Raw genomic sequence first — 23,256 nt, forward strand, 5'->3', positions numbered from 1 at the left:
GAAAAGGAGTGGATTTACGCCATAAAAGTCAGTCAAGAATTCTCCGAGCTAACCGTAGGATTCCAAACATTCCTCTATCGGTATCACCCCTCTGGAGGGGGAGTCCAAAATTCCTCTTCCACTGCAGCAACAAGAGGGGTCTTGTGGGACTGGAAAAGACCTCATAACGTCTGATTTAAGAAGCCAGTATTTTAAAGAAAATTTTTAATTTTTTTTTGATTACACAAGTGACACACATTCAATATAGAAATGTCAGAAAAATGGGAAAAACCACAAATTTAAAATACCATAATTGTAATCTCACCAAAGATAAATTCTCTTCATATTTATAAATTTTCAACCAGTATTTTTTCTGATTATATTTAAAACTAAAACGTGTGATATTATACATCATCTTATGGTCTACTTTTTTTGCTTAACAATATAAAGGGAATGTTTTTCCCATTCCCATCAACTTTCTCCTAGAGTGTAACATTTTATAATGGCAACACAGTTTTCCATCCTAAAGATGCAGCATCATTTATTTATTCTTTCTCTTATTGCTGAGTATTTCAGTTATTTTTCATACTCAGGACAACAGCCTCAGACCTGATAATTGTACTTGACGTTTTCTCCTCAGTGATGGTGGCCTTTCCCGATAAGCTGTTTCAAGTGCATCTGATTACCAGGGTGGGAACTTGTTCTCATTAAAGTTCTTGCACTTTGTTTCAGTTTAGAGTGTTAACAGCATACCTCACTGCTGGCAAAACAAAAATGCATGCTCTTCTAACCAAAGACCCTTATTTATCAACCCACGAGAGGATAGCTGAGCCAATCTAAAGGGCTGTTGGTATTTTACAGATGAAAAGGTGAAAGTGCAGGAGGAGCAAGAACCACCCCAGACTTATGTGCTTTCTTGACTTGACCTACTTACAATTTCATTCTTCTAAAACTCTTTTCAAAGTGAACATAAAACAAAGTGTATGTACTATTCCAGGATTTTCCTTTACTTACTTTATACAAAGTCACTATTTTCACTTTCTGCCAGATTTCAGAGCTGACAGCCCAGCCTGACTCAGTAAGTCGTGTCCTCCTGTGCAGAGATGTTGGTGCAGGCCCTATGGGAGGGGAATATTCCTTGTGTTCTTTTCCTCCCATTGGTGAGGCTCTGCTCTAAGCCACCCACATTCCATCACCCAGCTTGCCTTTAGTTGATGACAGGGAGGGGATGGAAACTCAGTTCCCTCAAAGGAATCTGGCCAGCCCAGGTTGTAGACCTCAGTTGATGGAAAGATTGAGTAATGATAGGAGACTGCTTATAGTGCTAAGGCACATGGGACAAATCAGAGGGATGCCAGGCAACCAACACTAGACATTTGTTCTGACTTTTTTAACGTATTTTTAAAAGATACTTCATCCCCCACTGAAGTGAATTTGTTTTGACAAAGGGATTTCACCTCGTTTTGTCAAATTATAAACATATTGTTCTTAAGAAATCTCATAAACAAGCTTATGTAAATCTTGTTTTCAAACTTGTCATTTTTGAGAGAAATTTTTAAAAGTAGAAAACGTGTTTATATCTGAAAAATGAGTAACATAAACATGTTGTTTGTTTTTGAGAGGAAGTCTGTGGAAGAACGGATGAGGATCTAGGCTCAGGCTCCCAGCTGCAGTAATCCTCAATCCTTGGTAAGAGTTTTAGCATAAAAGCCTGGGCAGCCATACTATCACTGAACATTGAACACAGAGTACCAATCTCGCTGCACTTCTAATGCTGAAAGTTGAATCAGGTTTTCTGCAGACCATGACCCCATCTTTGAGGAGACTCCAACCTCCTTTTACAAAATGAGGAAGAAAATCTTGCAGGTGGAGGTCACTGATGTACTAGCTGGGCTTCGGTGACTGCCTGGCTCTGAGATACTGATTGTTCCTGCTGGGTTGATGTGTGTCTGTCCCTATAGTCCCACCCTATCCATTTGCTACCTCCCTGCTTAGCTAATTGATAGAAATAAGTATAAACGTTGCATTAATCAAATGTATGTGTATGTGTCAGAACTATTTTCTCTCAGTATTGCCTATACTTTGAAATCCTGAACCTAAGGGGTTTACAATTAACCTGGAGTTATTACTCAAAGTAAAACCCACATCGTTTCTTCCTGTAGTTCTTGGCCAAAACGGTCTGCTGAATCCTTGAAAGGCGTAGAGACATGCAAGGCAACCTATTCTTACTCAAGTTGGTCAATCTAGTGAGTCTTTGTTACTCTCAGAGAATTCTCCTGGCCTCTTCCTCCACTCTTGGACAACTATCACCCTGAGACCAGGGTCATGTTTAATTGCACTCGAGCAACACGGAAGTCCAACAAGTAGAAATGCACAATGCCTTCTTGTTGAATATGTAACTTCGTCCACAAATTTATTAATAAAACCTTCTAACCTGAAAGAGCATAAAAATCTCTATTTTGGAATATATTAATATTTGTATAACTCCCCATTTCTACACTATACAACTACAGTTTACAAAGCTCAGTCAAACGCCAGGAACCTAAACATCTAAACATTAGAACAAGTTGCTTTTTCAGTTGATAATGACACTTTCCTTGATTACAGGGGAAAAAAAGGATAATGCATCTCACTTGATCCCCAGAGAATCAACCTAAAATACACTGAGATTCTAAAAATGAATATAAAACACAAGACACAGCATCAACAACCAAAGATAGAAGAAACATTCTTTGGCAAGAAGTGAGGAGCTAGTTTTAGAAATAGATAGAGATTATAGAGTCCCACTGTAAGAAGAAGCAACACAAAAGCATTGCCTTTTGAAAAATGTCTAAGGCACAACAAAAGGGAAGGCATTCTGAAGATTCCTAAGCAGGAAAAGCAGGCCACTAGGAGAGGAATACAGACACTGGTAGTCCACAGCATTCCGCTGAAAAACTAAAGACTACCCTATGGACACTAAGAAACAAAGGGTGCTTTATCTAGTCAGCTTTTTATTCTCATGTGAAAACAATAGAGAGACATTCTTAGATCACTAATATTTATTTAACTGACATCTCTAAGTGCCTTTGATTTGACAAGCATTGTGCTAAGTGCTGTGAGTAATTGGTGAACAAAACAGACACATGCCTGCATTTTCGAAATTTTGTCCCCACATGCCTTGCTTGTGAGAATAATTATAGAGCATCTGCTAAATATTGAACTGTAAATCTGTGAAGGAAGGCATGAATGAGGATGCTGCCTCTTTACCACAAGTGATAACCAGGAATATTGGTAACTACAGGCCTTAGAAATGAGGATTAGATATTTCCCAAACTAGCTCTGAGGGCTATATTTTAACTAAGAAGAGAAAATCCTTCTATTGCAGCAGTTAGTTACCCCCAGTGAGAGCCCACGTTCATCACCATCATAAACAGGAACATTACGGGGGAAAGATCATGACCTTGGCTTTGGCACTAAGACTATGGCTTGGGACTTCCTATGTGGCCTGCATCAGTGGATCAGGTGAGGACAATCATTTATCAAATCTGGGAAAGATAAAAGGCAAACATCATAAGATGGAAGAGATGAAAAGGTAGTGCAGGTCATCACCAGATGGCTCTGCTGGCTTGATCAGTAAAATTAAAGTCACAGAGGGTATAACCAAGGAGAATTAGCTAAACTACCACATTCTATTTAATCGCAGTTCAGAAGAGCTCCCCTAACCTCTGTTGAAGGTACATCAATAATATCACTGACCTCTGGAAGAAAGTAGGGGATTAATGGGAAGAGCTGATTGGTGTTTACTTCAGAATAAAAGAGTAGGTGTAGGCCGCTCCAGCTTGGGGTGGGGAGGAGGGAGAAAAGAAAGAGAAGAAGGAGACAGAGGAGAATGAGGAGGAGGAGGAGGAGGAGGAGGAGAGAGGGAGATAGACTAGCTTTCTGAAGGCACAGCTGAAGCAACAGCTCAGAGGCAACATTCTGAAGGGATGGGGTACCATCCTTCAGGATGCAGTGTATTTATTAAACCCGAGACCTCTAGATGGTACTATGTCCCTAGTAGGAAGAATACATGGATCCAGCAACTAAGAAGTAGAAGCAGGAATGGTTCCAATTACCGTCACTCCCACTGACCCACCGGAAAAATTTGTGCTTTCATCTCTGTAACTCTGGGTTCTGCTAGGTCAAAGGCCCAGGTGCCCAAAGGGGATGCATTCTTGCCAGGTGACACATCAAGGGTCCCACTGAACTACAAGCTATAGCTGCTTGCAGGACACTTTTGATTTCTTGGGTCTAGGGACCAACAGATGAGAAAAGGAGTGACCATATGTCAGGGCTAAGTAATCCTGATTAATAGGAGGAGGTAAGCTGCTTTTACACAATGGGGTAAGAGAGGAATTCATGCGGAGCCCAAGTAATCTACTTGGGTGCTTCCTGGAATTCCCATGCTCCATTGTAACTGTGAATGCTACATGTGCAGCAACCTGAGCCAGAGAAAGATAAGACTATCAAAGGTTTGGACACCTCAGAAATGAAGGTTTGGGTCATAACACCAGGCAAACCACTAAGACCTGAAGACATGATAGCTGAGAGTGAAGGGAAATTAGAATGGACAGTAAAGGAGGGAGAGGCTGGGTGCCAGTTACAGCCCTGGGATCAACTGCAGTGACAGTGGCTATAGTTTGCTCCACTAACCTCTTCCTAAGTTTCTTTTCAGGAACAGAGGCCCATATGAAGCTTGAAGGAATTGTCCCTTGAACCAAACCGATCTGGAGAAGTAGATGTGTGTCACTTTAGGGCAGCTATGAAAATGCACTGTTCAGATCTCCTGCTGTGGGGATGATAATTGATCAACGGCCTTAACTGCCACACTCTGAATCTGCTATGCCTCCCATGGTCTGCTCCCAAACAATGACTGAGTGCAGCAGAGATGCTAGGTCAGGCCCACTTCCACAAGACGTAAGACTCCTCCAATGGCCACCTTGGGCTCAAAGACTCTCCATCAGCCTGGCTGAAACTTTTTTTAGAACTATGCCTATCCAACCTGTTTTCCTTCCCTCCCTCTTTTCCTTCCCTCCCTCTTTCACAGAGGCTAGACCTGCTTCCCAGTCTGGCAGCTTTCCCCACCTCTTCTGCTTCCTCTCCCTTTCCCCTTCACAGGCACTTCACCCAATACGTGTCTTAGAATCAAATCCTATCTTAATGTCTGCTTCGCCAAGAACCTAAACTAACACAGACGTGTCCACGAAACATATTAAAACTGTAAACCATGATTTCAAAACAAGCTAAGAAAATAATCCAAGACATCAAAGAACAACATGCATCAAAATTAGAAAAAGCTCAGAAAAAAAGGTGACACATTCAGAAGTTACAAGTTAAAATAAAAATCATTTAAAAGATAAAGACTAATCTAGAATACACACAAACACAAATAAACACAACAAATAATGCCTTACGAGAATAGAAGATTTAAAAAAGGAAAACAACAAAAAGAAATGAAGAAGAGGATATAAAAAAAGATACTCTTTGGGATCTTTGATGGCAGAATTTCTTTAACTTCCCAAGAAACTTATTTTAGCTGCTTCACACCTTCATTGCTGAGAGTTTCTCTAAATCTAATTATTAATTTCCCTTTTTCATAAACTCATTGGAGAAAACCAGTTGATGATTATCCATCTCCAACCAATTATCCAAATCTTCCTCAGGGAATCTTTTTTATTTTCCTTTACTTAATTTGGGGTTGGGGGCATTTCTCTTTAATACTGTCTAATTTCTCCACATTTATGTCTGTTTTTTTAACGCAGAGCCACTAATTGGAAATACTACCCAGGTCAAGATATGACCAATGTTAATATGGCAGAGCACATGGATTAGGTATGAAATGGGCTTATCTATACATTTGGGGAATTGTGACCTGGTCAAATGATTGGACTCAGACCCTCAACCTAGTCTATTCTGCTGAGCTTTTCCAAGCATGAAGATAAAGAGTGGTCACTTTACCAACATCATCAACAAATATTGACTGAGCATTTTCAATGTGCCAAGAATTGTGTTCACTGTTTCAGATGTCTTAAGGTCATCCTTGATCCAAGAGGAGGATGACGTGAAGGTTTTTGTTTTGTTTTTATGAACAATACTTTGGATTAAGAACAAAGACATGTAAATTTAGGTCTAAAGTCAGCTCTTGAGATATTGTATTACCGAAAGAAGAGAACAATCCCAATTAGGCCAGTGTTAGAATGAAGGAGGGCACATCTATGTTGACAGTTTGATGGGAAAAACAATAGGGACATTCAGAGGCACCTCCACATTCTCCTGCTCCTTACTTCCCAGTCTCCACCGCTCAGTCTTACTTGGCCCCAAATATCCCGACTTTCAAGTCTGTCTTGGACATAAGACATAAATTCATAATAAAAATAAAAATGTGATTATGTCCCTTCAAGTTCCCAAAATACCTATGATCACATATATGATAATAATATCATAAACATATTGAGCATTTACTTTGGTCCAGACGTTATCTCATTAAATCATCACTCCAATAACCCTGTGAGGTAGAAACTATTATTTTCTTGCTGCTCTAGAATTCTAAGTCAGACTGCCAGATTCCAGATGCCAAGCGTTCTTTCCCTATGTTCTGCTACCTCCCTATGACAAAAAATAACACAGCCAATCTTATGCTACAGCTAACCTACAGTGTGAGGGATATTTTATTTTGCTAATACTTGAGCCAGCAATTTAAAGTAAAAGCAAAGTATCACAAGAGATGAGGCGAAGTGTGGCAGTGTGAATCAAAGTGGGGGGGGGGGGGGGCGGGGGGAAGAAAGCGAACCTGAAAGGGAGGAGAGCAGTGAGTGGGGAATTTATAACAGTTGTGCTAAGCACCTCTCAAGTCTCCTTCCAGAGCATTCGAATTATACAGCAAAGGCCTCCTTTATTAGAATCAAAACTTAGCCTAAACGCAAACCAGACATTTAACTCTCCAACTGATATAGCTCCCCATATTTTATCCCATAATCATCATATTTGGACTCTTTCAGTTACAGTAAAGCCAACACTTTTACCCATCCAGTCACCAGATTTCTATCTCAAAAGGTTAAGATATACCATAGTCGACTAATGCTTACTATAGGAATCAAGAGGTTACAGCACAGTGAGTTTGTTTTAATGCTACGTGTTAAACACTTCAGAACACTTAGGATATCGTTCTTAGTTAACTTGCTAACTTGCATTCCAAGGAGCAACAATGCCCGGTAGGGCTTATGTTTAAAGGTGAAGTTTAAACTTAGAGTGCCTTGGTTTAAACCTAGCTGTCACTTAACAAGCTTTGTGATCTTGGTCGTGATATTTAACCTCCTGGGATTCACTTTTCTCAGCTACAAAATGCGGTCAACAACAGAATCTATCTCATAGGATTGTGGGGACTAAACGAGGTAATATGTAAAAATGCTTGCCACAGTCTCTGGCACATAATGTTCTAGGCGTTAGCTGTTTATCACAGAGGACTGGTTTAATATAAAGAGAAACTAAAATGTAAAAAACATTAAATCCATTAACTATTAATTTCTGTTATCGTCGGTCACTTAAATCTGGTTTTTCTTCTCTCATCTTTCCGTTACCGCATTCTCCCCTTTTGACAAAGGAATAAAAAACCCCAAGACTTCAGAGTTCGCTGGAGGCAAAGCAAGGAACACAGGTAATTAATACATCCAGAAATAGTCCTTGCCTGTGAATTTGCCTGTCTACGGTGCGTCCCCAAAGAACCCAAAAAGGGGTCCGCCTCCTCGACGTCTGGACCCAGAGACCAGTCCCAACGCAGCCGAGGTCCAAGTCCCACCCACGTACAGTCACTCTGCAGGGTGGTTTACATATCGATCGTTTATTGGCTACTAGCAACCACTCGCTCTCTTCATTGGGCTGACACTGCCCCGTGCCGAAGTCCCGCGGGGCATGTTGGCCTTGAGCGTCACAGGCGCCTACATTTCCGTTTCCGGGTCGCCTCGGGAGCTATGGCGACCGCGACGGGCGTGAGGTATCTGCTGACATTAGGCAGATGGCGCCGCGGCCTTGGAGTAGCTCCTCAGTCCCGAGTGAGTGCCCACTTTCCCTGCTCTCAGAGAGACGTGAGATCCCGGAAACAGCTCCGCTCCGAGGACGAGCGCTCTCGGCAGCCCCTCCCTTAGCGAACGCCCGGAACCTTCCCTTCTGCCCCGCAGTCAGCTTTTCTTTCTCGGCCTGCAGGCGCTCGCTGCCCTCGTGCCCGGCGTCTCCCAGGTGGATAACAAGTCCGATTTTCTGGGGAAGAGGCCCCATCGCCGGCACCCTGGCATCCTGCGGCTTCCGCGCGTGCGGCTGCCGCAAGCTCTGGCTGACGCCGCGCAGTTACTGGTGCTCGGTGAGTAACGGTGGAAAGGGAGGCCCGAGAAGAGGCGGAGACTGGAGCTGCACGCGAGTGATGCCGCTCTTCACCTTTGGCCCACAGAGAGCTCGATGCCCAACGTGGAGAAGCAGGTGCAAGCACTCACCAATTATCTCTGGAGCCGGCATTTACCTGTAGAGCCAGAGGAGTTGCAAAGGCGGGCTGTACATCTTGAGAAAAAATTCCTGGAAAACCAAGGTAGGGCTTAAGAATAAAGAGTAGGTCAAGTTAACATATCGGTAGGAAATGAACAGCGAGAAATAATATTCCAGTTTCTCAAATAAGTACTGCGGTTTCTTATTTGACTTTGTGGCCAGAGCAGTAATAACAGTGACGTCTTATCAAGAGAAGGTAGGTTATTTCAGAGATTGCCCTTGGGCTTTGGTAAAGGTCAGCGAGTGCTTCAGCAGCCTGTGGAAACCTAGATGTTTGGTTTTTTACTCCGAGGCCACTGGATTAGGACCGTCTAAGTTTTTGTTCAAGTGAAATAAAGTCCTTATATGGCTCCCTGTCCAGTACTGAAACCCTCTCCAGAAATAAGAGAAGAAATATAATTTGTCAAGTTATTTTCATGATTGTGAGCACCTTCATTTTACAGACTTGCCTTTTCTTCATCTTGTATTCCCTGCACTTCCCACGGTACCTGGTTCATGGTAGAGGCTCAGTAGACAAAACAGTATGAACTGAACACAAATATGAGACTTAAGATTTTCAAGCCCCTTTCCTCCCTGTGGGAACATTGGAGATGTCACAATCTTAGGTTTGGGAGAAGTGAAGAAATCCACAAAATATTGTCCTTATCCAGCCCTTTGAATCTTTACCATACTTCCCTTGAACATACAACAAAACCTGTGGGATAGGGTTGATTGAGTTGAATAAACTGCTATTAGAGGCAAAATGCTATCTGAAACAGTCGGGTGGTGGTGGTGGTTATTCCTACCTGCAATTTTTCTCTAGGTTTAGCTTCTCTCCTAAGCTTTGAGGCTTTCCCCCGGGGGAGTTGGGGAGGGATGGGCAGGGAGTATATTCACATATTGGATCTGAGCCCTATTCTTCCTAGGTCCTCACTTCAAGTCCTTGTTCTCACCCCAGACTCACCTCAGACAGAGGAGAAGCTTTGTGGAGCCGTGCTGCATGCCCTGCGCAGAACTACCTACCACTGGCAAGAACTGAGGTAAGGGGGACCAGAAGGGCTGCAGAAGAAAGAAAAGTTTGACTTTAGAAGGAGAGTTGGGGAAGTACAATTACACAGTTTAGTGTTTGAAAAAGCTACCTGGTTTGTAAGTCTCCACGGACTCTTCTGTATTGAGAAGTGAAAGCATTGAACTGACAGAGCCCTTTCCAAAGATTTCATTTCCTAAAAGTCTGGAAGATAGCTATGGGATAGATGGTTGTTTCCCAGTGGGTGTGACTCTCTGATTTTTCTGGCAGCTACAATGAGGGACTCAGCCTGGTGTATATGGCAGCAAGACTGGATGGTGGCTTTGCAGCAGTCTCCAGGGCATTCCATGAGGTGAAGGTCTCTCCACTTCAACCTGAACCCTTTTACCATCAGTTCCCTTATTCATAAAGTAGTCTTCTGGGGTAGAGTTCTTGGGATGTTGCACATACATTTCTTTCTTTAAAGAGGCCCTCTTGAGGCCAGCCCCTTGGCCAAGTGGTTAAGTTCGCCTGCTGCGCTTTGGTGGCCCAGTGTTTTGGTGGTTTGGATCCTGGGTGCAGACGTGACAGGCCATGCTGAGGTGGCATCCCATATGCCACAAATAGAAGGACTCACAACTAAAAATACACAGCTATGTATCGGGGGGCTTGGGGGAGAAAAAGGAAAAAAATAAAATCTTTAAAAAAAAAAGAGGCCCTCTTTATCCTCTGAAAGAATTTTGAGACCCAAGAAAGGTTTAGAATCAGTATTTTAGGAGCTTGCTATTCTATATTGAATAAGAGTTTACATTGTATTTACATTGAATATCAAAACACATTCACATCTCCTCTCCTCTGCCATGGCCCCTAATTCATATTCACCAAGGCCCTAAATAAGTGTCTGCTTACCCTAATGTGGGGTGTTGTATATTTCCTCAGATCCAGTCTCGAATTCCAGAGTTCCAGCCACAAACCTTGATGGACTTTGGCTCGGGTACTGGTTCTGTCACCTGGTAAGTATCTTTCTCTGTCAGTTCTAACTCTTGAGAGCCACACTTATACCACTCCAATATCAATACCCTGGAGAACCAGAGGGAGAATAGGAAAGTTGGGAACTAGAATGTTTCTTCCCTCTTGTTAGGCAAGGCATAAGATTATGGAATAGGGCCAGAACTTAAAGAAATGTCAAGTAAAAAAGATGCATGTTTAGAAAGATAAAAAAGGAAAGGAATTTGGGGCTGGCCCCGTGGCCAAGTGGTTAAGTTCGCGCGCTCCGCTGCAAGCGGCCCAGTGTTTCGTTGGTTCGAATCCTGGGCGCGGACATGGCACTGCTCGTCAGACTACGCTGAGGCAGCGTCCCACATGCCACAACTAGAAGGACCCACAATGAAATATACAACTATGTACCGGGGGGCTTTGGGGAGAAAAAGGAGAAAAATAAAATCTTTAAAAAAAAAAAAAAAAAGGAAAGGAATTTAGTGTAAGGCATAGGTTTTGCATAGCATCAGAGTTTTTTGCCTACAAGTGATTTTTTCCATCTGCCTTGTTTTTTAAGGAGTTGTAAACAAAAACTGTTAGTTTTTCCAACTATTTTAACGTAACACTCTCTTTCCCCAGGGGTGGGGTTGGAGGTGGAGGGGTCTCTTGTAGGGATGACTCTTTGTCATGAGAACTGGCAGTTTATATTTTGCCATTTTAGGGCTGCTCATAGTACTTGGGGCCAGAGCCTACGTGAATATATGTGTGTGGACAGCTCAGCTGCCATGTTGGATTTGTCAGAAAAGCTACTGAAAGGTGAGGACAAGCTATAAGGAAGGGCTTTTCCAAAGTTGAAGGAGCTAAGAAAGCAAAGGAGTACTAGAAAGGGTGTTTTATTGGGAAGTAGAGGAGAGAGCTAAAAGTTAAAGATGAATCTGATCTCCGTCCAACCTTATGGTCAAGCAGAGGCTGGTGGAGGCCTTTGCTGGACTATGGATGGGTCGGGTAAGATTAACAGGACAGGAGACCCAATATTCTCCCTGTCCTTTTTAAGAGTTGCTTACCATATTGCACCTCACTTTCAGCTAGCATTTCTCTTTATTCCTGGGGCTATGTTTCTTGTCAGGCTATCACTTCAGTTTATACCTATACATTCATAGTTGCCACATCTCTGCTTTCCCCCACAGGTGGCTTAGAATCTGGGAAGCCTTATGTTCCAGGTGTCTTTTTCAGACAGTTTCTACCTGTATCACCCAAGGCAAGTGGCATTGTGTAGGTGTGCTAAATGTAGAATTTGGCAGATGGAAAACTGGCCTGAGCTTTGCAACCCAGGATTGCATGTTAGAAGAGAAAAGAAAGCAGAAGAAATTTAAGGGATAGAACTTGGTTGTACTCTTAGAAGTGGGAGGTAGTGGGTCTGTCGTGTTCCTTGTCTTCGTCCTCAGGTGCAATTCGATGTGGTGGTATCAGCCTTTTCCCTAAGTGAACTGCCCAGCAAGGCTCATCGCACTGAGGTAGTCCAAACCTTGTGGCGCAAGACAAGTCATTTTCTGGTGAGTTGAAATCCCTTTTTCTTTTCAAGTTTTAGGCCACCTTCATGGTTTTCATTCCTTTCCTTCTCTCCATTGGAGCTTGTCTTCATTCTTGATCATTTTTCTCCTGCATAGATCTCTTTATCCCTCTTTTAGGGCCTTCATCCCCCTCTTATATTTAATGCTTATTTCCCTCAGGAGCCCTACTCCGTATTTAAATGCTCTTACAGAGCTACTGGCGTGTTTTCATGTCATTCAGGGCTTCTGCCTATTTTCCCCTTTTGTGAACAGATACTGGTGGAGAATGGAACAAAAGCTGGGCACTGCCTTCTCATGGATGCCAGGGACCTGGTCCTTAAGGTAAGGTTCTTTCTCCTCCTTTCACACCGCTCCATCCACCTGTCTGTCACCAGTTACTGGTACTCCCTTGAAAACTGAAGCAATTCTGTCATAGAATGGTAAGGATGACTCAGGATATTAGGTGTATAAAGTCAGTAGGATATAGGGTAGTGGTTGACAGACTAGAGTTGAGGATCAAATCTGGCCTGCCACCTGTTTTTGTATGAGCCATGCTTATGTTTGTATCTGTTGTCTGTGGCTACTTTCTTGCTACAGACAGCAGAGTTGAATAGTTGGGACAGAAACAAATTTTGCCTACTCTCTGGGCCTTTAAAAAAGAAGTTTGCCAACCCCTGATCTAGGGCATTGCTGAGCCAAGAACCTTATCTCTTTGGGACGGTATGAGGCAGTGTATAATCATAAATTTATTTGTCCCAGAGTGGGATTTTTTTGAGAGTGGAGGTTGCTGACAAGGGAGAGCACCATACTATGTGCCAAGTTCTTGCCTTTCTCCTGCTGCAGAGAAAAAGTTCTTTGTTTGGAGTTTTAGAGAAGCAGCCAGCTTAACTCAAAGAACATAGTTAATAATTACTAGAATTGAATGTTAAAAGAGTCCTCAATCTACTGAGTGCAGAGATTGAGTTATGAGAATAGACCCCTCAGGCCCAGCTTAATTTTTTGGATTTCCTTTGATTTCAGGGAAAGGAGAAGTCACCTTTGGACCCTCGACCTGGTTTTGTCTTTGCTCCCGTGAGTATTACTTCTACCTTTCCCAGCACGCAAAGATGTGAATTCGCCTGTGGCCAGGAAAAGTAAGAGGGTAAAGCTAAGCCACCCTCCACTACTTTGTGTCCCTGTCCAGTTTCTTTCTTAGTGATTCTCTGGCTCCCCTTACCCCCTGCGACCATGCTCCCCTAACCCTAGCCCTTCGTGACTCTATGACTCTTAGCTTTTCAGTTTTATGATATATGGTTCTTTTGTCTTACCTCATGTCTTTTATGTGTGTTCACAGTGTCCGCATGAGCTTCCTTGTCCTCAGCTGACAGCCCATAAGCCCCTGGCCTGTAGCTTTTCTCAGGCTTACCATCCCATCCCCTTCAGCTGGGTATGTACCCTGGAAATAGGGTGGCAGGGAGAAAATAGCCTGGGAAAGCAGGATGAAAAAGAATCAGAGTAGGGCCAGCCCCGTGTCGCAGCAGTTAAGCGTGCACGTTCCGCTTCAGCAGCCTGGGGTTCGCCAGTTCGGATCCCAGTTGTGGACATGGCACCGCTTGGCACACCATGCTGTGATAGGCATCCCACATATAAAGTAGAGGAAGATGGGCACAGATGTTAGCTCAGGGCCAGTCTTCCTCAGCAAAAAGAGGAGGATTGGCAGAAGATGTTAGCTCAGGGCTAATCTTCCTCAAAAACAAAAAAGAAAAAGAATCAGAGGTGGGAAGAGTTGGAAAATTCAGAGAATAGCCTGGAGATTTTAGGGCCTGAATGTACTTAACTTAGAGAATATGAAAAGGCCTGCAGGAATGGGGGTCAATTTTTTTTTTCCCCGTATCTTTTTCCTCCAAATAGTCTCTGTATCCTTATCTTAGAACAAGAAGCCAAAGGAGGAAAAGTTCTCTATGGTAATCCTTGCCCGAGGGTCTCCAGAAGAGGCTAATCGCTGGCCCCGTATCACTCAGCCTATCCTTAAACGGCCACGACATGTGCATTGTCACCTGTGCTGTCCAGATGGGCAGATGCAGCATGCTGTGATCACAGCCCGCCGCCATGGCAGGTAGAGAGGGTGTGACCAAAATTAGTGGGAGGTGGCTAGAACCTGCAGCCCACGCTGACCTCTCTTTTCCATAGGGATTTGTATCGCTGTGCTCGTGTCAGCTCCTGGGGAGACCTTTTACCTGTGATCACACCGCCTGAGCTTCCTCCATCCCCTGCTAAAGATCCCCCTGAAAGCTGACAAGAATGTGTAACAAGTGTTTTCTTTTGTCGTGCCTGCCAAGGCTGAAGCTGCCTGGTATCCAGGATGGGAGGGCTGGTACCCCCATATATCTGTGTGTGTTTGAGGTTTTAATAAAAATAAAGAGTTTTCAAAAAATGGAAATGGATCTTTTGAGTCTTAAAATGTATAGAGGTCAATTGTCATGGCCTATCCTGTAATGAAGAGAATCCTCAGATTTTCAGTGCCTGCTTTCCCCACACAAATCTCAAGCTCACCCTCTCCTGTAAGAACACTGCTGCTTCTACCAGAGACCAGGCTTCCCAGGGAGGTAATCTGGGGTAGTGGGAAAACCGCCCCCAGCTCTTTGCGAACTGGCCCAACAGGTCTCAGGCTTGTTAGGCAGGCCACCTGGATAGGGGAACCAGCAGCTGCCTGGCCTGTATTTTTTTCTCCCTCCTTCCCTTCCATCTTTCTCAGGGTTCATCAACTCCCCTAGAGTTTGCTTCATATGTTTCTCTCAAGAGGTTGATCCCCATCAGGACTGAATCTGCCATCTCCACCCCTGTATATCCAGGTAGGACCCTTCAGACTACTTGGTTCGTTTCTCAGTTTTCCCCTGGGCCCTGCTATTTCAGAGCTAGAGTAACTCTCTGTCTTGAAACTCTCAGTCCCTCTCCTGCAGTATATATCAGGAAGTGGGCACAGTCAGAAGTTGTACCAATATCAATGTTGTAATACCAGAAATCTCACCTTTCCACTAGACATTTCCTTGCCTTGAGCTATTTTTCTGGGGTTACAGGAAAGGGGAATACCCTCATCTACTAGTTCCCACAGCAACTGCAGCATCACGCCTCAGCCCCACCTCCTCCTTACCCCCAGGCGGCCCCAAATCCCCTCTGAAAGGGTGCGGTTCAGGTAACAGCGTAGCAACCTCTAACACTTGGGGTAGGATGGGGAGGGTATGAAAGGCTTAGATCAAATGTCCTGAGTGAGGCAGGAACAGACTGTCCCCAACAACACAGCTGGGAAGTAACTACCATAGACTCCCATTTTGGATTAGATCATCCCAGGGCATGAATTTAGACTGTCCACAGTGCTTGGATTAGTCATGGCATTGAAGAGGAGAAGATGTAGAGCACGGGACTGTGCCTGGCAGGGAGTCTGGAGTTTCTGGTTTCGAAGTTCTGGAAGGCGTGAGCCAGAGGAGGGGCCTCCGTGCAGGGAGAGGGCGGGAAGTTGGGGCAGGGCCCCAGTCAGCTGTGCAAGGCTGTGCAACCAGAGGCAACACAGAACGGAAAGAGGATCCCTACAGACTCCTGAAATTCAGAAGAGTGGACACTCCAGGTTTGACCACCTAAGACACCATTCCTCTAAAGATTATAGCTCCATTTGTCATTCTGAAGCCTCTGCTTGTCCTGTACCCCAAGGATGGAGCCACTTCTAGGAGTAAAAATTGGCTGCCTCTTTGCCCTGCTGACTCTCACTCTGGTCTGTGGCCTTATTCCCATCTGCTTCAAATGGTTCCAGATTAATGCAGCCACAGGTATAGCCTTACCACATCTTTGTCCCTATAACCTAAGTCTGACTTCAACCCTGTCACCCTATCCTGATACCTTGCTCTGATTCTCTCACCATCCCCAAGCATGGGACATTGAGTGCTACCTCTTGCTCTTTCGTCCCCTTTGTCTTTCTCCTTATTGCCAACTGGATTGTAACTCCTGCTTTTTATCAGGTCGTCACCGCCGGGTCCTGAGTCTCCTGGGCTGCACTTCTGCTGGTGTTTTCCTGGGAGCAGGGTTCATGCACATGACTGCTGAAGCCCTGGAGGGAATTGAATCAGAGATCCAAAAGTTTGTGAAGCAGGTGAGCAGCAGAGATGCTGAGCTGCAGGGCTGTGAAGCCAGAATAATGAACAGAACCGAGGGAAGAAAGGGGGAAAAGTGATGGAGCCAGGGAGACAGGTGGAACAACAGGAAAGATGACAACTCTTGGGTTGTGTGGAATGATGAAAACAGGTCAGATTGGGCTTTAAGGAGAGCAGTGCCACTGAAGGGACAGAACTGGAATCTGAGCTGCTCCATCTCCATCTAATTTTTGCTTCTTTCTCCCTAGAACAGGACAGAAAGTGAGGGAAGTTCTGATGATGCTGATTCAGCTCAGGTAAGTGTCTGCCACCAGCCCCAACCTGGAGGGTGAGGAGGGGCAGAAACTCCTATACCCAGACCCTTTTGAAGGGAATATGTGAGGAATACCAGGAATACCTTCTGCTCCTCAGCTCAGACATTACAGAGGAAAGAGAAGCCAACCCAATCCTTTTGGGTTTAGGGAACCCCAGGAAAAGCTCTTGCTTTACTCTTTCATTCTCTGGACCCTTGACACGCTTCACGTTGTCTTCCCATATTTCTAACCCTATTGATATTGTGTCCCTAGTCCCTCTGGTATTCCTATGTTGTGTTCCCATATCTACTCTGGGCTTCATTCCTCTACCCTTTGTATGTTCTATTACCACGTTTTCCTTCTCTTCAGTCTCCCAATCCCATGTCCATCCAGTGCACTTTCTTCCCTTCCTCTCCCATCTCACAGCCCCTCTTTCTGTTCCTAGACGGACTATCCCTATGGAGAGCTCATCATCTCCCTGGGCTTCTTCCTTGTCTTCTTTTTGGAGTCACTGGCACTGCAGTGCTGTCACGGAGCCTCTGAAGGATCACCAGTGCAGGAGGAGGAATGGGGCGGGGCTCATGTCCCTGGACTCCACAGCCATGGGCCTCTCCCCTCACCCTCACGGGGTCCCCTTCGAGCCCTTGTCCTCTTGCTTTCACTCTCCTTCCACTCTGTGTTTGAAGGTCTAGCTGTGGGGCTACAGCCAACAGTAGCTGCTACCGTGCAGCTCTGTCTTGCTGTCCTGGCTCACAAGGGGCTTGTAGTGTTTGGTGTAGGGCTGCGGCTGGTGCGGATAGGCACTGGATCACGATGGGCCATGTTCTCCATACTGTCATTAGGTCTCATGTCTCCCCTGGGCCTTGCCCTAGGGCTGGCTGTGGCCCAAGGAGACTCTGAAGCGGGGCGAGGCTTAGCCCAGGCTGTGTTAGAGGGTGTGGCAGCTGGCACCTTCCTGTATGTCACCTTCTTGGAAATTCTGCCCCGGGATCTAGCTGGTCCTGAGGCCCCTCTAGCCAAGTGGAGCTGTGTAGCCACTGGTTTCGCCTTCATGGCATTTATTGCCTTGTGGGCCTGAGAGATTCCTGACTTTTCTGATGGACCTATCTAGGAAGACCTCCCTACCCCCAGGAGACACCTCCCAAATGGCTTTGGTCCTCAAATGTTTCTTGACCAAGACATCTACTAGGCATCATCCCCATGAACTGGACCCCAGCATTTCCCTACATGAGATCCTATTTCTCATCCAGCACTGAGAAAAGGATGTTTAGATTGAGTGCCTATAAATTGGAGAATTGACATAAAGACCATCACTCCAGATTTGACTCTTGTCCCATTTATACTACTGTGTGTAATAAATGTTCGTTTCACCCTTCCCCTTCAGCCGTACTATACTTTGTTCTCCGGGTTGCTTAGGAGCTGCCTGGTACAGGAAGTGGCGGAGTGGGGAGCGGGAAGGGTGAGTGTTGGGTGCAGTATTTTCTTCTGGAATCAGGGCTACTAGCCATTCTGTCAATTGCAGGCCATGCCCCCCAGGCCTGGGAACATAGCTGAAATTTCAGCAACCTGCTACCACCTCACCCACAGGTGTTGAGAAACTGAGCCAGAGTTTCCAGCACTTAGAGAAAAGAGGTTTAAAAACAGAAACCATGGGGATCTAGATTTTTCCTACACTAACCACACCCACCCCACTCCCAGTACCTATTATCAGCCACCCACAATGTGTCCAACAGACTCTTTCGATCAGGCTAAATGGAGCCTAGTTCTGTCTGGTTCCTATTTTTCACACTGAGCTCTGTATGGCCTCAGGGACATTATTGCTCTTCTTTGAGTTTCTGTCTCCTTCCAGCTGCCTTGTGCTGAGGGATTAAGAAGCAGTGTGTTTGGAAAGGGAGAAAGGCGCCAGATAAATGCCTAGGGTGATTACTTGGCTCTGCCACGACTTAGTGACGTTCCTTCTGCCTGCCTGCCCTACCTGCCACTGTGCCTCTGGCCCCTCCCCACCAGACCATAGGTCTTTCAGTTTGAGTAACCCCCTACAATGTGTTACTTGTCTTAAAAACTGCTAAGGACAAATACAGAAACTGATTATTTGGAATCGAGGAGGAGCAGGATGGCTATTGCCCAGCCCCTGACCCATGAGATGGAGCAGTGGCTCAGACTTAGTGGAGAAATCAGGAAAGAGAATGTGTGCCCAGTGAGCTCAATTCCTCTCACCAGCTTGCCCTTCTATTTTCAGTGTGGAAGCACAAGTGGCCTTAACATGGACTCCTCAGTTTCATTCTCGTCTCAGTCTCTCTCCTGTCCATCCCATTCCCATCCTCATGAATTAAGATAGGCAAACCTCCTCACAAGCCCGGCTTACCCACTAGGAATCAGAGAGAAGGCAAGCTTCAGGAAAAACTAAATATAAATGTCTGACACAGGAAATAATTTCCCTGAAGCACCATTCTATTCTGTTTTCCCTTCAGTACTAAATGCACTCACATGTAATACACTCAGAACAGCGCCTGGTATGTAGTGATAATAATAGAGTTTCCACACTGAGCACCCGTTGTGTGCTAGGTCCTGTGCTATCGCTTTCACATATATTATCTCACCTTCCCAACCCTGGCAGGTAGATATTATCCCCATTGTAAGTCTAGGGAAGAGCATTCAGAAAAGTTAAATAATGATCATATAGCTATTTCGACACATGATAACATGATTCTAAGAAAGGCTCACTATATAGATTTTCTTCTCCTTCCTTATTTATACCTCCTGTCTTATATGTTAGGGTCTCAGAAGAACATGGAGACACACTGGATAATTGAGGCAAGTTTAATAAAGGGACGATGTAGGAAAGTGTGGGCAAGGTTTGGACAAGGAATACCCTCACTCTCCTTCTACTCTTTGATCTACTGCTAATGTCTCTTGTTGGCCATACCCAAGCAGAAGCCAAAGGACAAAACTGTCTGTTTGGTGCACAGCAGATAGGTCAGCCACATGAGGCACAGGCCATAAGGAAATCTAGAAGGGCAACGAGAAGACGTCCAGCAGGCCGTCAATTCTCTGCTGTTTTCAACTCAAGTGATCTTACCAGGACTTTGGAAGGCATGACTTAGAAGGGACACAATTATATAGACATTAGAGAACTATTTCTGGTATGGAGGGTTTGTGTGACTATAGAAAGGAGGCTCGAGGAGAAGTACATTAGACTCCAGGGCTCTTCATATATTTGAGTCACTGATGCTATCAGCATTTGAGGTAATGAGCAGAGGCTGGGAGATTTCAAGCAAGAGTGAGTCATGCACCTTTTGTGCCCTCCCATCCCAGAAGCCCTTAGAGTCCTCTTCAGCTGCCTCTGCTTTCAGCCATTAATGCTTTCTTTTCTTCCCATGACCCTTTCCTTCCCCTTTCCCAATATCCTTACCAAGTAGGACCAAAACCATTTTTAGTTCGAACCATATTGTGTCAAGAGCTGGAATAAAGCTAAACAATGGCTCCACAGAGGGAACACCAAGATCAGGAAAAGGAACAATCTTGATCATTTTTAAAAGATATGAATCTCTAGCAAGGAGCCAGGGAGAACTATAAGGGAGCAGAAGATGGATGTGATTTCCAAATGAGCTTGAAATGAGGAAGGATGGAATGAGAACCATAGGAAAGGAGGGAGAGCTGAGTTAGTTGGGGTGTGGTGACTAGAAGCCAGATTCAGGAGTGAACCTTGATTCACTCAACCTTGAAAGAGAGGTTGCAACTGAAGAAAATTAGGATCATGAGAGTTGAAAAATAAAAAGAGGAGGGAAAATACACAAGATGGGGAAAAAAGATAAAAGGAGAAGCCAGTTGGAATAGTCACAAGAGAATTTATGTGGAAGAGTTTTCAAGTCTCCTCGACCCCTGTGCCCCTTTCCACCCCTCATTCTCCACACCCACACATGTACTTTTTATACGTTTAAACAGAAAAAACCCCAGAAGAATGAGACCTACAACTGCCCTCCCACCTGGAGCCAGCTTTCTGGTTTTGCCACCAATAAATTGTTCTCTGAAGTAACCCTTTGGAGCTCCCCCCCCCCCCGCCCCTTTTCCTTTGCTTACAAGCTGAGGATTGATTGGATATTGCAGTTCTAAGATGATAATTTGTGAAGAAAGGGAGATAGGGAACAACACCAAAGAGAAACCAGAGTTAGGGACTATCCTGGAGCAGGGCAGGAGGAGGTTAGTCAAAGACCAATACGGGATCTAGACACACGAACAAAAGCCTAAGAGCTCCAGATTGCCTCTTGGGAGGCAGTTCCTGCCAGCTCAGCCCTCCCCTGAAGGCAGATCCCCATGTCTTGCCTCTCTCACTATAGGAAACAGTCCCTGGCTCCTGGCTCTGGTCTGATGGAGCACAAGGAACAGCTGCTGGAATTGGAGTGGGTTGGTATGTGTGAGTGTGCCAACCAGCCAGGGGCCCTGACATCCCCCAACTGACCTGAGGGAGGAGCCCCTGGCCACTAGCAAAGGTGACACAAACGGGGTGCAGCCAGGGGTTACGCCTCCAAGGCCCAGTCTGTGGGGATGCTTAAAAACACCACTTATAGATCATTTCGTTTTTATTTCAGTTTTGTTCTAAGTTGCTAGCTTCAGATTTGTTGAATGTCAAATAAAGAATGCTTTCTACTTTTACTATATATGTATCCAGTTTGGGGGAAATTCTGATGTTGGCCAGGAGAGAGGATGCAAACAACTTACATTGCTCTGGGCACCATTTACCCTGACCACACCCCTGGCCTCTGGTCAGAACTGACTCTCCCTTTCCAGTTGGCCCTAAAGTCTCTCCAGAAAGGTGACATCCCCCCTCTGGCACTTCCCTTAACTCTTTGAGGAGTGCTCTCGGAAGCTTAGCCTCCATCCCCCCTGCTACAGCCCCACTGCATTGTGTGTGCCTTCAGAGAATCACCCTTTAGCATCTCTTCGTGAGTTCCAGAATTTTCAAGCTGCAACCACAAGTCTCTCATCGTGTGTTCTTCTAGTTTTATTCTCCTTCCCACTGAACCCTCTCTTAGCTATCTCGGGCTTCTGTCCCTAAAGTCGAGGAAACAAATTCCTTGAGAATGAGAGGAAGAGAGAAACAGGAGTCCTAAGGCTGAAGCAGAGACAAAATGTAGGGAGTTTGTGGCTCAGCTTCTATGAAGTCACCCCACCTCTCCTCTGAGCCTCTGAGCTCTGATCTTGAGAGTGGGCAGGAGCCACAGACCATGGTATCAGGCCCTCCCTATGTAGCTTATTCTAGAATCACAAAGAACGATGGGAGATTTAGGAAGAGAGCTGGAACTGGGGAAAGTTAGGAAGAACCATGCCGACCACAGGGGGGCACTGTGTCCCCATGGGCTAGACTGGAATCTCCAGGACCAACAGAGAGGTCAGTCAAGGACAGCAAACCCCCTCTCCCTTGCTCCAAGCAGAGAGCATCTCTCGCTCTCTGCCTAACTTTTGGGTTTCTTATGCAGAGACATCTATAGGAGAGAGACACAAAGTCACCACCATTTCACACACCACCTCCATGACAGGTACATACACACTCACTCACGTATGAATGTGTAAATTTAATTTTCTCCCTCCTCTAAAAATTTACCCTAACAGTGTCATCCATGCAGGCAAATGTGCTAAGACCTGCCTTCCCTTCCATAATGCACAGCAACAGCTATTAGCAGTCAAGGCCGATGCTGGTTGGAGTTCTTTGCCTTTTTGTCAGGTTTTGTTTACCTAGGAGCTAGTTGGTCCAATGATTCCAGTTATGCCCTGTTTCTTTTCTTTCGTGTAGCGTTTAAGCACTCTTTGCTGTCTGCCCTGCATGTGGTCACCCAACACCCTCGCTATCAATAGCTAGCTCTGTAACCCTGCTAGTCACCTAAGGCCCCTGCCCCCTTCTGATCCTGGCCTACTGCACTTAAAATAGACTCCATCCTGAGAATGATGAACTCAAGAATCAAGGAATATTCCATGCCCTACTTCCATGAAGTCAGTGTGTCAGCACTAAATATTAAGCTGCCTTAGTCCTCAGCTCAGCTTCATTGAGGAAAGTGTATAATTGCCTGTGGGGTTCTATAATCTGACAAATGGCCTTGTAATATTCTACCCACAGTACTCTCACAAGTAACACTCAATGAGTGCCTTCTTGTTTTTACTTTTTGTGCCCCAAAAGCCCAAGAATCAGCCTGCAACAGCCACAAAATACCTGAAGTCCTTGATGATTATTGTTCATACTTGTTGAAAAGCTTCTCAGAAAAAACATAGTCTAATTAACTCCCCAAATTTTTGGATTTGTAGGGGAGAAGGAATTCCTGAGAGGAAGTCCTTGTTTCTGTGAGTCTCCTGAAGGAGTCTTCAGATTGAGATCAAACATGAGCAAGCCTAGCCCTCTAGTAACTGCATGAGGCCTGGTCTACTGATTGTATTGAAACATCTAAAATGGAACCTTGGTGACCCCTAGGGAGGATCATGCAGGAAGGTGGGTCACAAGATGTCCCTGGGCACTTTAGTCAGCTTTCCGTACTTCCTCCTGTGAGACCAGGATGTTGGTGTCATCTCTGAAATCCTAAGCTATTTCTCTATCCGTAACTAGTAAGGAAGTCTTCTAAGACCTAAGGAGCTCCTCTCTTCCAAAACTTGGAAATAATACCAATATCAAAAAGAATACCATTCTACCAGCATAAGGGCTAGTGACTACGCACTCACATTTTGTGAAGTGTTTATGCTATTATAAGCCCTCTCCCACAGTTTATGTTACTTTGAGAAGAGAAGGTAAGAGTTGAAGGGTGAAGACAGGA

The 23,256-nt window shown here is 45.0% G+C and overlaps 2 protein-coding genes across 7 annotated transcripts; both read left to right on the forward strand.

Annotated features, from left to right (window-relative positions):
• Positions 1-7,900: 7,900 nt before the first annotated feature.
• On the forward strand, positions 7,901-14,464 carry METTL17 (methyltransferase like 17). Of its 2 annotated transcripts, none has more exons than XM_008528847.2 (14): positions 7,901-8,048; positions 8,200-8,353; positions 8,441-8,575; positions 9,470-9,551; positions 9,809-9,890; positions 10,457-10,530; positions 11,217-11,311; positions 11,683-11,753; positions 11,941-12,048; positions 12,319-12,387; positions 13,066-13,116; positions 13,379-13,471; positions 13,956-14,140; positions 14,215-14,464. In XM_008528847.2, the coding sequence occupies exons 1-14, from the start codon at positions 7,968-7,970 to the stop codon at positions 14,318-14,320; spliced, it is 1,386 nt and encodes a 461-aa protein (XP_008527069.1). In that variant the 5' UTR covers positions 7,901-7,967; the 3' UTR covers positions 14,321-14,464. The 2 variants fall into 2 exon arrangements, 1 of the variants encoding a protein (XP_008527069.1); XR_011529929.1 differs by having other exon boundaries at positions 7,903-8,048; positions 13,936-14,140.
• An 822-nt stretch (positions 14,465-15,286) lies between these two features.
• On the forward strand, positions 15,287-21,115 carry SLC39A2 (solute carrier family 39 member 2). 5 transcript variants are annotated; one of them, XM_070585248.1, is made up of 5 exons: positions 15,287-15,646; positions 15,730-15,845; positions 16,035-16,165; positions 16,415-16,462; positions 20,797-21,115. In XM_070585248.1, exons 1-5 carry the CDS (start codon positions 15,411-15,413, stop codon positions 20,875-20,877), a joined length of 612 nt encoding a protein of 203 aa, XP_070441349.1. In that variant the 5' UTR covers positions 15,287-15,410; the 3' UTR covers positions 20,878-21,115. The 5 variants fall into 5 exon arrangements, with proteins under 5 accessions (XP_070441349.1, XP_070441364.1, XP_008527065.1 ...); XM_070585263.1 differs by having other exon boundaries at positions 16,420-16,462; positions 20,797-20,855; XM_008528843.2 differs by lacking the exon at positions 20,797-21,115 and adding an exon at positions 16,905-17,035 and having other exon boundaries at positions 15,288-15,646; positions 16,420-16,462.
• The last annotated feature ends 2,141 nt before the right edge of the window (positions 21,116-23,256 follow it).

The sequence above is a fragment of the Equus przewalskii genome, chromosome 1 (genome assembly GCF_037783145.1).
Source record: "Equus przewalskii isolate Varuska chromosome 1, EquPr2, whole genome shotgun sequence".
In the NCBI taxonomy this organism is placed as follows: domain Eukaryota; kingdom Metazoa; phylum Chordata; class Mammalia; order Perissodactyla; family Equidae; genus Equus; species Equus przewalskii.